This window comes from Trematomus bernacchii, unplaced genomic scaffold (genome assembly GCF_902827165.1).
Source record: "Trematomus bernacchii unplaced genomic scaffold, fTreBer1.1, whole genome shotgun sequence".
NCBI lineage: Eukaryota > Metazoa > Chordata > Actinopteri > Perciformes > Nototheniidae > Trematomus > Trematomus bernacchii.
The window spans coordinates 2,599,123-2,614,011 of record NW_022987513.1 but is presented as its reverse complement, the minus strand read 5'-3'; the positions used below and the strand labels follow the sequence as shown (position 1 = coordinate 2,614,011).

At 39.2% G+C, this 14,889-nt stretch overlaps 1 protein-coding gene across 9 annotated transcripts in view; it reads left to right on the top strand.

The window, feature by feature from the left end:
• Positions 1–14,889, top strand: part of msi2b (musashi RNA-binding protein 2b) — a 264,521-nt gene that overhangs the window by 224,520 nt on the left and 25,112 nt on the right. For 5 of the 9 annotated variants that reach the window (XM_034152830.1, XM_034152838.1, XM_034152811.1 and 2 more), the window contains one exon: positions 9,038–9,157. The exons of 2 other annotated variants lie outside the window; for them this stretch is intronic. In XM_034152830.1, the coding sequence (XP_034008721.1) occupies positions 9,038–9,157 (120 nt within the window). The remainder of the gene's footprint in view (positions 1–9,037; positions 9,158–14,889) is intronic. 2 more of the 9 variants (XM_034152845.1, XM_034152817.1) reach the window with 1 other exon arrangement.

The window sequence follows — 14,889 nt, the reverse complement described above, 5'->3', positions numbered from 1 at the left end:
TGGAGAACTGCGCTAAAACAGCTGATCACAACGTTCACGCTCTGTGGTCACGAAGTACTCCACTAGCCCCCCCCCCCCTCCCGTTGACGTTCGCGATACAGAGGGCTTCATCAAATAACTTTGAGTGGAGCCAGAAGTTGGAGTATCAAACACTGACTCCAGGTACTCATCTGAGTACCTCACTGAGAAAGTTATGTGCACCCCTGGTTATAATGTCATTATAAGATTCTTAAGTATTATTGCGATACTTGTTACTATAAGTCAGTATAACATGCTTAATTGTGTGATGAAGAATTAGACAGTGCTATATTCCGATTATAATGCTATAAAAGTATGTTTATAATGCATTATAGACATGGGAGTCATAGAAGGTTTGATTGATTCATTTAGAGCTAAAGTTGTTTATCAGCCAGTATACAAAACATAATATAGAGACTGGTAAGACAATTGCAATTCACTATGCCAGTTCAGACAGCAGCATAGTGAGAACCCGCCTCTCTGAAGTGTCCTTTAGCACATCACTCAACCTCACCTCACCTCTGACCTTCACTCACCATCCCCTTGTAAGTTAACCATGTACAGTATGTTGGCTTTACAATAAGCCGATGTGACTTTGTGTGTCAGACTCGCTGTAGGACACACTTGTCTAGTGAAAGACAGTGCAGCTCTCCCACAGCATGAAGCGTTTGTATTCTTTGTGCTTCTGAAAGGTTACCCAGTTTAAATTTGACCAAAAATATCTTCTTCCTGGCCTCTTCTTGTTGTTCAGAAGTATAAGATATATGTGCAATTACCACCATAAAGCCGGGCTTTGCTGAGCTCTGTGCTCACTCCACTTCTGTAATTGACTTTTTCTCTGCTCAAAATCAGAGGCCACAAAGTCTTAATGGCAAAGGATCAATGTGCCAATTGGTTTCATTACATACAGAAACCATTACCTTGTGTGTCCTTGCTTAGGCAAAGGACACACAAAGAAACTACACACGGCCTGCACATATACGTGAACATACAATAAGGAAGTCAGGTGTGATCATATACTGTAAGTGAGCAACACAACATCGACCATCTACAATAAAGGTTAGGGGTCTTGTTGTTGTTGTATGTATTTTAGAGCACTAACCACATTATTAGTGCACCACATACACACCTGAGGTATATGTCCAGGTGAAACCTCTCCAATGGTAAACCATAGCCTGGCTTTAAGTATGAAGAGATACATCATGCCCTGCGTTCAGCTGTCATGGCCTTTAATCAGGATCTTTTGATACTGCAAAATCATATTGAGGTGAAGCTGTATCTGTGGGGACCTCAGTATTGTACAGCAGTCTTTTATTCCAAAGCTGCTGTATTTATATTCCTTTAATGGCATGTAACTCCATCGCTAAAATCACTTTAACAAAAAGTTGAATATTTATGGGATATTTTCAATTTCTTATACCCAAATTTAGGTCGTACTCCAGCAATTTAGTTTTGCACTTCCATTTAGTTTGGGTACTCGCACAATAAAATCTATTTTTTTTAAATTGGTAAAAATACAGTAGGTGGACAATGAGACATTTAGTCGTGTAATATGTGTTAAGCTCCAAAAACACAAGATCCTACAATTCCCATGATGCAAGTTTATTTACTTGATATCTGTTTCTCTCATATCATGTTAAAGGTCATTTCATATCTCAATATATTTTGGAAAATATAGCTTATTTTTTGTAACAATAAAAGAATAGCCTTTATGAAAGCCTCACGTATTTTTGGCTTTTCTGTGTGAATCAAATACTTGACTTAAGAAAAGTATTTTTCTCATTTTAACTTCAATTTAGTAGTAAGATAAAAACAGTGAAATAGTAGAAAGAAAAATAAACTAGCCCTACACTATATCGGGTTGGAAATGATATAGAAATAATATATAAAACCTTTTTCTATGGTTCTGACTTCCAGCCCTAGCACTACCTGGGTGGAGAAATATGTTATAAGCACCACATCCTGCACAAACCCTCCGAGCTAATGTCAATATTAGCAACCACATTTTGAAATAAAAATGGCAAATCACAAAGACACATCGTACATTTGCTTTAAGTTGACAAAGTGCAGACATTTTCCTGAATGGATAATGGATAATCCCTTCTACAATAAAGAGGTACTAACCCTCAGTGGAAACCAAATAGATAAAACTACCTGGTACCCATTGCAAGTTAAGATCTTTATTTATTTGTACTACCCTCACCTTCTGTTTCAAACATACGCTTGGCAGTCCTATACAGCGTGTGACCTCTGTGCCACATGCACAGACTCCAAACACTGAAAGAAACCAGTCACACACAAAATGAATCTGAATGATTGACAAGCAACCCAGCTCTGTTAATCAAGTTATGCTTACTCTGATTAGGACTTTAATGCGAGTAAGATAACCCGGTTAAGGTGTTTACATGAGAGCTGCAATAATATGCGTATTGCATTAGTGTGGTTATAATTGAATTATTGGTGTGCATGTAAATGCTCTTTCTCTCTCTCTGGCTGATTCCCAGTCCCTCTATTTTATCTGTGTGTGTGTGGGGGGGGGGGGGGGGGGGGGGGGGGGTTCTCTGTGTGTACCGAAGGTCTCCGTTGATCAGAGGAGAGGTGAGACATGAGCATGTGTGCAGCAGTTCATTTGAAAGCCACCTGGCTCTCTGCAGCTCTGTGATTTATGCCTTTGATAACAACAACCCAGAGATGCTTTCAACAACAAAGTAGCGCTGAAGGATGACAACAATGGGACACTTGTCAGTCTGGAGATGAAAAGATGTCTTGCTAGGTGCCGTTCTCTTTTGTAACTTTGATATATACTGTATATTTATTTTTTTCCCGTTTTGTTTATTTGTCTCTATGTGTTTCGCTACATCTTATCAAAGGTTATTGATGAAGCAAAATGTGAAGTGGAGTCAGTTTTTCATCTCTGACAGAACGCCCCCCTCCCCATCCCCCCTCCCCCCTCCTGAGAGGCAGTGTGCTCCGCTGCCTGCGTACGACTTATCTACACACTTATTTCCGCTGGCTTGTCCCTCTTACTGTCATACAGTGACAGGAAAAGCATGCCTCTCCGGTATGATTTCTTATGTATCTTTCTCGCATTTATGACATAAAACAGTGACACCTATATATTGGATTTGTCTACATTTTTACAAGGCAAAATAGACCAAATCCTGCAATGATTAGTTAGTAGACTTTTTTAAGGCAGAGTGTTTTTAATCCATCCTTTGTTTGGTTTCCATGTATGTGTTTCCAATGAGATTAGTATTAATTATCGAGACACATCAATACATTTTGTTTATGGCATTTAAATTAGAGTTAGCAATTTAATAAAATATCTATACCCAGCTTCTGTACTGTTAGGTTACATTTGTACTTATTTTCACTATGACAAATGTATAACAAATTACATATAAGGCCTTGGATTGCTAAACCATGATCCATCAATACTGTACTTTAGTGTAATTCCACCTGCTATTTAAAAAATATATCAAAAAACAACTTATCAATAATTTAATAAAATAAGATGGGTAATTCTTAAATGAATAGTTAACTTTGTATTAGCAGCGACTATTGCACACTGTTGGTGAAACCCATAGTTATTGCAACTGTTTTATTGTAGTCATTTTTTGGACCTTAGTTTTCCATGTTAGAAGCTCTATATGACACGCATTGATTAAGTGCCCTCAGCAGAAGGGGTTTTATCTGAGTATAATATACTCTCCTTTCTTAAGATATTTGTGTCCAAAATACCTTACAGAGTTCCATGAGAATGAATGAGACACCTGCGTTCTGACCTTATTTCTCCCATAATTTCTCATTCTCTTTGTCTTCTTCTTCTACTGATGTAGCTGCTGTCCTTCTCTGTTCATCAGTCTCACTCATCTCTGCTCTTTACTGTTCATCTGTCTCACTCCTCCTGTCTGCCCCCGAAACCCACCAGCTTCAGGCTCAAAAGCCTCTTCACTAGCATGTTCCCAAACCAAGCTTCAAGCATAGAATTAAAACTAGGGATACCCAATATTAGATGTATACCAACATCTGAATTTTAGCCTGATAATACACACCTAATAACAGAGAACAATTTCATCCTGTAGTTGGATTGACATATTGTTATGCTAAAAGTTATTCTGATGACTCACTAGCAGACGGAGACAATGTTATTCAAAATGTGCACATTCACTGGGCAAAATAAGAACAAATCTCAACTTCGGTAACCTATAACATGCGATATGTATTTGTATATTACATAATATACTGTTATATTGTAAAAAATATGTTGGACATTTTTGATGCCGATTTTCATTCCTTTCTTCTAGTGTTTATCTGCTGCAACTGATAATGTGCCGATATCATTGTGTATCCCTAATGGAAACTTGTGGAGCCAGCAGGATAATCCTGGATAGCTGCACTGCAATGCTGGATTTCATGTGTATGATGGGAATGTCTTTCTGTTTTTTTGTGCATACAGTTAGGCAAAAAAGTTGCTTAACAAAACATTTCATGGTACACATTATTCACACTTTCCAAACATTGTGTGTAATGTCCTCTTACTTTATACCACTTGAGACGTCCACTGAAAATGAAGTGCTACATGTAAGCCCTATTACTTTTGAGTTTCAGAAAGATATTAAAATGTGGGCAGAGGCCGGCCCATCATAGACCCTCTGTAGATTATCAGCTGTCCCTGGGCCCCTCCTGTGCATTAGAGAGTTGACAGTTCTTCTTTTAGCAGAAATGAGCCAGGGCTCTGTGACTGATGGAGCTCCTTTGTCAATGACGGGGGAGCTGCTGCTGGCAGTTTTGGGCCAAAGAACAGTACAGATTACATTAACATCAGTCAAGCTGTTGTCAGACTGCTGGGACATAAATAGGACCTTATTGATGCATAATGCAACAACTTTTCATCGAGACGTTTTCTGAGTAATAGGATCTGAAAGTGGCTAGAAAGGCAGTATGTCAAAAAAGATTTGCAGGAACGTATCAGTAAAGATCTGAGGTAAAGTTTAACCCCCATAAAATGTCTAAGAAATATGTTTTTAATCATTTAATAAGACCCTTATAATATTACATTTATACGCCTGTAATATCATAAAAGAAAATTAGCCTTGCAGGGTTAAACATCTACGCTAGACGAAGTGCACACACTCTGATGAGTAACTTAAACTGTACAGATGAAGGCAATGTGGCGCTCAGCATGGATATTTCAAGGCTTGGTGATTTACATTAGGTAATGCTGATGTTGACAGCATGCAATTCAACCGCAGAGCAGCTTGAGAACATGTTGACATGTGGAAGAATACATCATCCTTGGTCATGATGGGGCACTAGAATTAATCCGACCAATAAGAGCTACTTTAAAAGCAGTATGAGATTCTGCAAAGTGCTTTGACAGTTTTATAATAGGGAAAACAAAGCTCTTGACCTGGCCTGTGCAGGCAGTCGCTGCAAGCAAATATCTCAGGAAACCTTGACACAAAAATTGCACTGTGCAGTTTGATCACTGTGACAGTGCCCCTACTGCGTCTCTCCTCCTACTTCAGCACAGTCAAGTTCACAGAGACTCACAAAGTACAGGTGCAGGTGGAAAAGAGCCGGTGTGCTCCAAAGAAAAATGCTACTTTACAGGCATAAAGTGCCGACATGTGTTTTGCACTGTCATGAAAATAGAGCCTTGTGTGCTCTGAATGCACATTGTGTTCCCTCAGCACAGACCTGACAATACTATGAATTGAACGTACCACTCTGTTGGCAAGTTGCCTTAGCAACGTTTATTATAGGTAGGCAAGGATTTGGACTCATATGGCGTAACATTTGCATCAGATTCTGAATCTTGGTCAATGTTTGCAAACGGTGGAGTTGGATGGATAGGAATACATGTAAACAATTGAATGCAAAGTCTTAAGCACGTAAAAATTCTGATGTTTTTGGGGAGAAATACCCAAAATTTGAAGAAATTGTAATCTAAAACTTAGTTGAGAAGGTTTAATATATTTGCTTAAACTGAAAAACTGAAATGTTGACTTAAATCGAATGTATAATGTCAACAGATTTCACATAACTGTATTAGGTTAATGGAAAGCAATAATATTTTTAAATAAAAAATATTAGGTCAACTTAATAATACTAACCTAATACAGTTTTGTGACATTTCTAATTCATTTAATTCAAGTAAACGTTTCAGTCTTTACAGTGACAGAGAAAGAGTGAAACAGCTTTGAGCTTCTTGACAGTCCTCGTCATTCTCTGGTTCTAATATTACTTCCTTTCAGTGTGCCCTCCTGAGGAAGGCAGGATTTCTGTGCTACAGGCTTTAGGCGAGAAAGCTGAGGACAGTTCCCCTGAGTCCGGACACCAAGGCCCCCGGGCCTCCACAGCTCATAAACAGATGTGTCCTTGTCCCCAGCCAAGCGCAGCCACTCAAGTGGCAAAGCAGGGGCCCAATAATTGTGAAGAATTGAAAGCTAAATATTGGCTTTATCTCCTCAGTAATAAAAGGGCCATGAAATTGATTTAATGCTGCAGCGCTTCTCTTGGGTGGCTTCTTACAGCGTGAGCACAAAACAATGAGCAGCAGCCATCTATTAATTAACCCACCTAATCCTGCAAAGTTAATCTCTCACCACAACTTTGCCCGCAACTAACTTCCAAGCCAGTGGGTCTATTGGGGGTGTCATGACAATGGCAGCGAGGGGAAGATAGATTCAGCACTTAGGAAAGGGGAAGAGAGAGAGAGAGTGGGGGAAAAAGAGGTGGGGAGTGCTGTTCCGCACAGCAGCCATGGGGACACTGTAAGTGGAAATGCAGGGGTGCATGGCCATCATTAGCATAGTATCAGAGTTGATTTGTGTTTTTGTGAAAAGAGGCGGAGAAAATCATTTGAGCCGTAGGAATCGGGTCCTTTTAGTTGCCGTCTTTTTTGTTTTCTCTGCCCCCTTTTTTCTCTCCTGGGCTGTGAGATAGTTGGGTGGGAAAAGTGCCATTTCTTTCTCTTCTTCACCTGCCGCAACATGCTGGCACCTCACACCCAACACACACATTCACAGTCGTATTGTGTGGACAGAGTTGTGAATTACCTCCTTCTCAGCCGGCTGATGAAAAGCTATGTGTTTTTCTCTTTGGCTGCGGCTCATCTGACCCTGCCCTGTCACCTCCTCCCCCTCCCCCTCCCTCTCCCCCTCCCCCTCCCCCTCCCTCTCATCAGTCTTTTGTGTGAGCCCCTCACGGTGGAACAGCAGTATGAGGCTGACTCAGAAAATAGGTCACCCGCTGGTGCTCCTCTCACCTCCACAGCATTCAAAAAAATAATCCTCTCAGGTGTCCTGTGCCATTTTGTAATGTCTCAACCACAGTCTCCAGAATAGGGCCAAAACATAGAAGAAACTCACACATGAGCACACATACAGCTAGAAGGAAGAAATCAAGAAAGGCTCCAATTGAGGGAATTTGGAGACCATATTTTTTTTTGCCAGTGAGGAAAGTGTTTCCTGTGGAGATAATTTTAGGAAGCTGATTAGGCATAGACGGTGTTGAGCCCAGAGTGAGGAATCTCATCACCAGCGCTAATGACATGCCATTCCTGAGCTGTGAGAGGAGCCGGGCCCTGGGCATGGACCAGCCTCTGCCAGACACCTCTAGCTACCGTGTTCATTAAGGCCAACAATGTAATTAAAATTCACAGATACTGCGGTGGCTTAATTACAGACTGATTATTAGGCTGATATTTGTGGGAATAATCAGACCCTAAAGAGGTGAATTCATATTTGCATGGTAATATTGCCTTTTAGTTTTCACAAACTGACAATTTGGATTTACCTTTTGAATGCTTTTAAAGGTACAATCTTGAAAAAGATACTACTAAAATATTACGAAAGTATCAAAAAGCTCAATCTCAACAAGTGAAAAGCACACAGATCGTATTCAGAAGCTGTGCCTTTAAATAAGTCGTAAGTTTGGACTTCCTTAAGGTTATGATGTAACAACTATACATACGTATAAAGGTCATTGTCTTTATGCAATGGTGTTGCAAAGACATCAAAAGCACAAAGGTAAGACACTGCTTGTTTTGGAGAGGAGTCTTAAAGAGACAGGCGCTAAAACAGAGCGTCTTAGACAGAGTGTGAATGCAGGTACATTCAGACAGTATTAGAAATATGTGATTTTTCAACTTTAACATGCTTTATTATAAACCCAAAATACATGTATGAAGCTGAAAATGAGCATATTATGTCTCCTTTAAAGTTTTCAATATCGAAGGATTGGAGTTCTCTAAATGATTTAGTGTTCAGCCTTAACAGAAGAGTAGAACGAAACAGATTGACATATCATAAAACAGAAGTCTCGTCTTGATTGTGGAAAAGTATTCTTTTCTACTGCATGTCTTCTACCTGTATAGCCCCACAGCAAAAAAAGCATGGGAATACTTTTCTTCTCAGACGAGAGTGGATGATTCTGATTCCATTGAAACTCTGGGTAATTGGGAGCACTCCTGAACAAAATGCTGGACGGTCCCCAGAGGTCGGGCTATTATGCCCAGCTCAGAAGTGGCTGTAATCTTTCATCAAAAGCATGTGACATAAACACCCCCCAGAGCCAAATACTCTCACTAATATAACCAGGGACTTAGTGAATTGTCAGTTTGCTCACAGTTTCATAGATGAATAAGAATGTGCACCTTTTTTCAGTCGGACAGAAATGTTCTACGAGAGGGGAAATTGAGAGGATATGAATTTAAAGTGATGATCATGACAAGTACATTGAAGCTGCACAAAGTATTTTAATGTGATATCCGGTGAGTTGCTCATGGCTATCTCTCTTATTCTGCGTGCGGATCAGTGGGTGTGCGGGGCTTTGAATATCACAGCAGGTTCAGTGAGAGGCTGCTGATAGATGTCGCCCCGACACCAGTCTCTGACAGCTATAGTTTTAGCCCGTAGCTCAGCGCGGGTATCAACATTCTCCTGTAGCTCTGGGACGTGCTCATCCATGTGCAGGAAGTGATGCGTGTGTGTATGTGTGTATGTGCCTGCAGGCTTCCCAGCGACAGCGTATGGACCGGTGGCGGCGGCGGCGGTAGCAGCAGCGCGTGGCTCAGGTAGGGGGGCCCGTGGAAGAGGCGGCTACTTGGCGTACCCACAGAGCACAGGGCCAGGTAAACGCTCTGTCCATGTTCTGTGTGGCTGCTGCTCTCTCCAACTTCTCCTGCTCTGCTTCTCCCCATAGACATAGACCCCAGAGACCCCCCCCACACACACACACACACTCTTAAACCCCTTTAGACTGACAGCATTGTACAGAAGAGATTTTATCCAAGATCTCTATAAATACATGTTTTTTTATACACTGTAAAAATCGTTGCTTTGATCTGGCTCCAACATAACATAATACACGTTTTTTTAAGTAACTCAATAATACAGAGAAGATGTAACACTAAAAATACATTTGGAAAAATGATATAAAATCAGTTCAACAAAAATGAAAAAAGTCAGCTTGTAAAATATTTTAGATTTGCCTAAACTGAGTAAAATGACTTGTTGTCAATGAGCAAATAAGAGTATTGCTGTCCAAATTGTAAAAGCAAATACTTTTTTATAATTTTAGCAACTATATTTGTGTATTTCATAAAGTTTATTTTCAATAATTAGTTGATCTAACACAATTCACATTTTAACAAATTATATTTAATTGAAAAACATATAACGTTTATATATGGTCCTTCATGTTAAATAACCAAATACATTTCTTCTAAGTTTCAACAACTTCCTGTAACAATGTTACAATGTTTAAACTGATCAACTTCTGAGAAATTAAAAGAAAGAAAAAGTGTTCATGACAAAAAAATGTAATATGACCCTGCAGTGAGTTAAATATCAATTTCCCTTTGTTTAGAAAAACTGCTTTTGTTTGCAACTCCAACAAAGCACTCATTATGGAGCTTAACTTAGTTTACAGATTATCCACAGCACTACATGTGTACTGAGTGTCCAAACAAATCTCCTGTAATCACAGTTTCCAAAACACAAACCTCTGTAAAGATACTTTGAAAGTACGGCTCAATGTCTCATTTGTAAACACAGTCCATTGAAAACATGAGCTTCAATAAAATACCCACACCATTAAAGAAAACTCCGGACAATACCACACATACTTGAGTTAGAATACACAAGCCTAACAGCCATGTTCTGTTTTATAAGCCAGGCTACTGTTCTTGTAGGTTAGTTTTATCCTCAGTGTTTGAACTCTTTCAAAGAGTCTTTGATGGACTTCGAAAGTTTGGAAAAATAGTTGTGACCTAGGGTGTATATCAGAGAAGAGTGCAGCATGGACTTTATAAAGTCCAGTCAGAGCTGGTCCTCCTCTGTGAAGCTGCTCAGTCAGCGTTATTACTTACTGCTGTTTCCTATAGGACATACAACCACACAAGCATTATCAAATTACACTGACACGTGTTGACAAATTCGAGAAATATTCTAATGCTGAAATCTTCTAGTCTTGCAGTAGATACACAGTCTTCTGTTACAGTTTCTATGAAACCCATCTATGTGCTTCTACAGTGATTGTGTGAACTGTAGTCTGTGAGAAGCATATAAAAGACACTAGAAAGTAACATACAAAAGCACTCAAATATATTTCCCTTCACTCAATTTCCCCAAGAATAACCCCTTTTTAATTTAGTCTTTAAAATAACCTTTCCTTTGTTCATCTAATAAGTCCACACTCACTGCATCTAAAATAAAATTGAACCAAAATTAAATCGATGCAGGCGTCCGGGAGCTAATGACCTAAAACAAATGGCTGCTTCACCTGCTAATTCTACCAAAAATAAAACACACATGAACGGTAGTTTATACCCACAAGTCTATGGGATGTTATCTGAAGCATGAGCAAGGGAAAAAGAGAGAACAGACGAGGAATTATGGTTAGAAGCTGAGAGTATTTCAGGCTAGCCGTTGCCAAAGTCTGTGCAAAACACGGTGCTTTGCTCTCCTCCTCGCAGGGTCCATTGACAGTTTCCTGGCCCTCTCTGCCTAATGAATACAAATGCCCTTTCCTTTAGTCTCGTTAATCAATCATTACAAATATATGGTATCACATACTTTGCCTCTTAGATTATGAATAAGATCAACTTCAAGTTCAAGAGAAAAAGTTGAACGAGGCAATACATTTTCTAAATATTTACCGGAAAGGAAAATATTTACTATGCCAGAAAATGAATTACTTTTCTTTGACATCTGATATATGTAATGGTCACCATCCATGGTAAACTAACCTAGTAATAGACAAATGTCAGCAGTAGTCAGTCATTTATTTTATTTTATACCACTGTCCTTAACCTCTTCCATGTATGTTTCTCTAGATATCTAGTGTCTGGTCAAAGCTTCCTAAACAGTTCACACTTTACTAAGGATTGTTTGCCATGTTGTTGCTAGACAAAATCTGATTCTACTGTTGGACTTGAATGCTACTGTGGATGAGTAAAATGCCTAACAGAAAGAGAAGTCAGTGCCTCAGAGATCAGCTTCCAATACTCACACACTCCATTAAAGCTCAATTACTGTACACACCTTATTTACACGGATACAAATATCTGCCAAGAGACTTCCAAGAGGAAGCAAGTTTGCACTTGTCTTAAACACAGCATTGACTGACTTGTTGGCTTAATTTGGACATCCTGCTTTCTCCACCCTTACAACTGTAAATCCTTCAATATCCGTCAATAGCAGCTCCCCTGACTGAACACAGCCTCAGGGCTTTAGGGAATGCTGTCTTTCCTAATCAGACATACTATTAGAAGCTTCTTTGTGAAAATCTGTTTCCGTTGTAACTGAAATGTTAGCTGTTTGGTGCCGTCTCTCACGGATACACTTAGCTGCTAATATAGTAGGTACATGTTGCCCTTTTTGCTATCAGAACAGCCTTAATAGTCTAGTTGCCAGCATTGTGAAACCAGAATATGTTGATTACCCCAAAGTTTTATGTATGAAATGTATAGTAAGGGTCCCTAGTAATTACAAACTGCCGGATGCTAACTAACATATGTTGGGCAATTTGCAGAATTAGCATATGTTTCGTTACTAAGCATTAAATATCATTTTATAGCCATATTTGTACCCTGTGGGCTGATTTTGACTACCATGAGTAGTGTTGCGACCATTGGATATAAAGAGCTCGAAATAAGAATGATTACAGTACCTCTACTGTGGACAATTTTCATTCAAATAAATAAGCTATCTGTCCAATCCAAATGATAGATCCTTAAAAAGGCTTAAATTGATTCAACATCCTCAATAACCCACAAAACCACTCCAAAATGTTCCAATTCAGCCAAGCCATTTTTACACTATTGTCTGCATAGGTTATAATGCAATGTAATGCAATGCAATGTAATGCAATGCAATGTAATGCTAATTAACGCAACTTATGCAAGTTAGCATCCGGTAGTTTCTATGTGCTGGGGACCCTTACTATACATTTCTAACATAAAACTTTGGGGTACTCGTAATGTCCCGGTTCGAAAACGAACTTGAATGAACTGGCAACTAGACTAAAAGTCTGTGCGGTTTTATCTCACTCGGTGTAGCAATTAGAATAAAGGTACACTGAAGGTCAGCAACAATACTCAGGTAGGCTGTGGTGTTTAAAACAATGCTTCATTTTTTCTACAGGACCAAAAATTTGATTGCCTGTCTACGGTACTTGACATTTTATTTTACACAGGACATTAAGACTCATGAGTGGAAGTCCAGTGTTTATATGAACAATCCATACTCTTCCAGGTGCAAACTAGTAGATTTTGAATGGAAAAATATTTGTGTTGTGTCAAAACAAAGACCAAAAATGGAATCTAGGACAAAAATACACTTCCCTTGACACTTCATTGAAATATCAGTTTCAATGTGCAGTGTGAGGATGTCACTTTTAGAAGGCCAGGCTTAGTACTAATGAACTTCAGCAGAACCACCTGGGCACATCTACATCCCTGTATGCATCGTAATGCTGCCACCTAAATAAAAATACATATTTGCGTTGACATGCAGTTGAACCAGAGTACCTAATAAAGTGGCCTGTGAGCGTATACAGTCAGTACTTGCTGTGACACCTGAAGATGAACACAGACAGCTACAGTACAAGCTGTTGTTGTGTATTTAACTACCTACACGTGCACACACATGCAGACAAACAACTGCCCCCACCTTTCCTCATTTGCGCTAAATTCAAATCAAGCGAGGGAACACTGGAAGCCAATCAGATGCTCTTTCTTTCACATCGGGGCTATTTGATTTTGCATTTTCAAAACAAACAATTTGCCCAACAATTGCAATGAACATCACTAAGAAGCAGGAATGTTGATTTGGGGTTAGCAGCAGCCAGGAAGCAAGAGACTTGATAGCAGCCATTATTTACAGTTTAATTCTGACAGCTGCAAATGGAAGGGAGACAAGTAAATGACTATGAATAGGGGGGGGTGGGGGGTGTTCTGGTGAGATAGGTAAACAGTGACATCATGGGCTTTTTTTTCTGAGTACTTAAAGAGCCATGAGGCAGCAAAACATCACTCAGGGAAATCATGCTCCCTCACAGAATATGCCTGCAAATAACAAAAAATCTGGAACATGAATACAAAAAATATCTGCAGGTTTTAACCTAAATCAGCATCGTCACTTTGTATCATTATCATTTCTATTTTCTAGATGGCTTCACAAATGCATTTTGATGATATGACAAGTGCAGTCTTTTGTTCGATGGCTTTTAACAATAAGAAATGATTAATGACAATGTATGAAGGGTTTGAAATGATGTGAACAGCGTATATGGATGAATGCATTGAGTGGTCTTCTCTAAACAGACACAGACAGAACAGAGGACACAGATTGTTTAGGCTTGACCTTCATCTCTGAAATGTCTGGGGATGTTGCTGCACCTCCGTCCTATCTTACAATTTGATTTGCAGCACTCTCAGCCCAAATTCAACTCAGGAATAGCAATTCTAGTGGTTGGATCTTTTGCTAAATTCTCTAATGTTAGTGCAGACAACGGCTTTGTTGTAAAAAAATAAAAGTGTGGATTCTTTGTGCTTTGACTCCACCTACAGTTCCCATAGAGCACCACATATTATATACTAGGGTGACACCTAAAGGGGCATTTAAATCAAAATGTATAAAATCTTAAACATCCCAAAAGTAAATTGAGGATATGTTTTATTTGTATAAACCTTTTCATGTCTGGAGATAATGCCTTTCTGGGGCTGTGGGGGTGTTGTTTGTCAGCGATACACAGAGAGTGTTGTTAGCGTGGAAGACATTTTCCATCTCTGACAGAGGGCACTTTCACCCTGCTCCCAGAGCTCAGCAGACAAAATGACAGCATGCTGCTGACGGCCCTCTCTGACAGAGCTGCTGATGACAAGGTGTATTTTGAACTTTCACTACAGCCTGCCACTTCGGCAAACTACACCCTAGACACCGAGTAGTTGTGTATTATTAGAGGAAAAGTTACTGAAGGCGTAGACTCTGCACCATCTTTCAAACTTTGCTGAAATACTATATATTCTACATTAATGTTAAAATAGACATATCAATTTGCTTATATTAAAATGTGCAAAATGTTACATCTCTTACAATCAAGTGCAGTACTTCCCTAAGAGATTTGCATAGCTTTAAAAGCTAGTCATACTTATATACTACGAAAGTATTCTCTTAATGTTTGTTATCAACTAGGCAAGTTTCATAGTAATATATATTAGTTACAGTTTTTTCACCTGTAATGTGTTTTGACGAAGTATAGAACTATTTATTATTTGGAATAGGTAAAATGCAAACATATAGATTTTTTGTAATGACTGTTAGAGATATCTAAAAGTGTCTCTGTAAAAACCTTTGACTC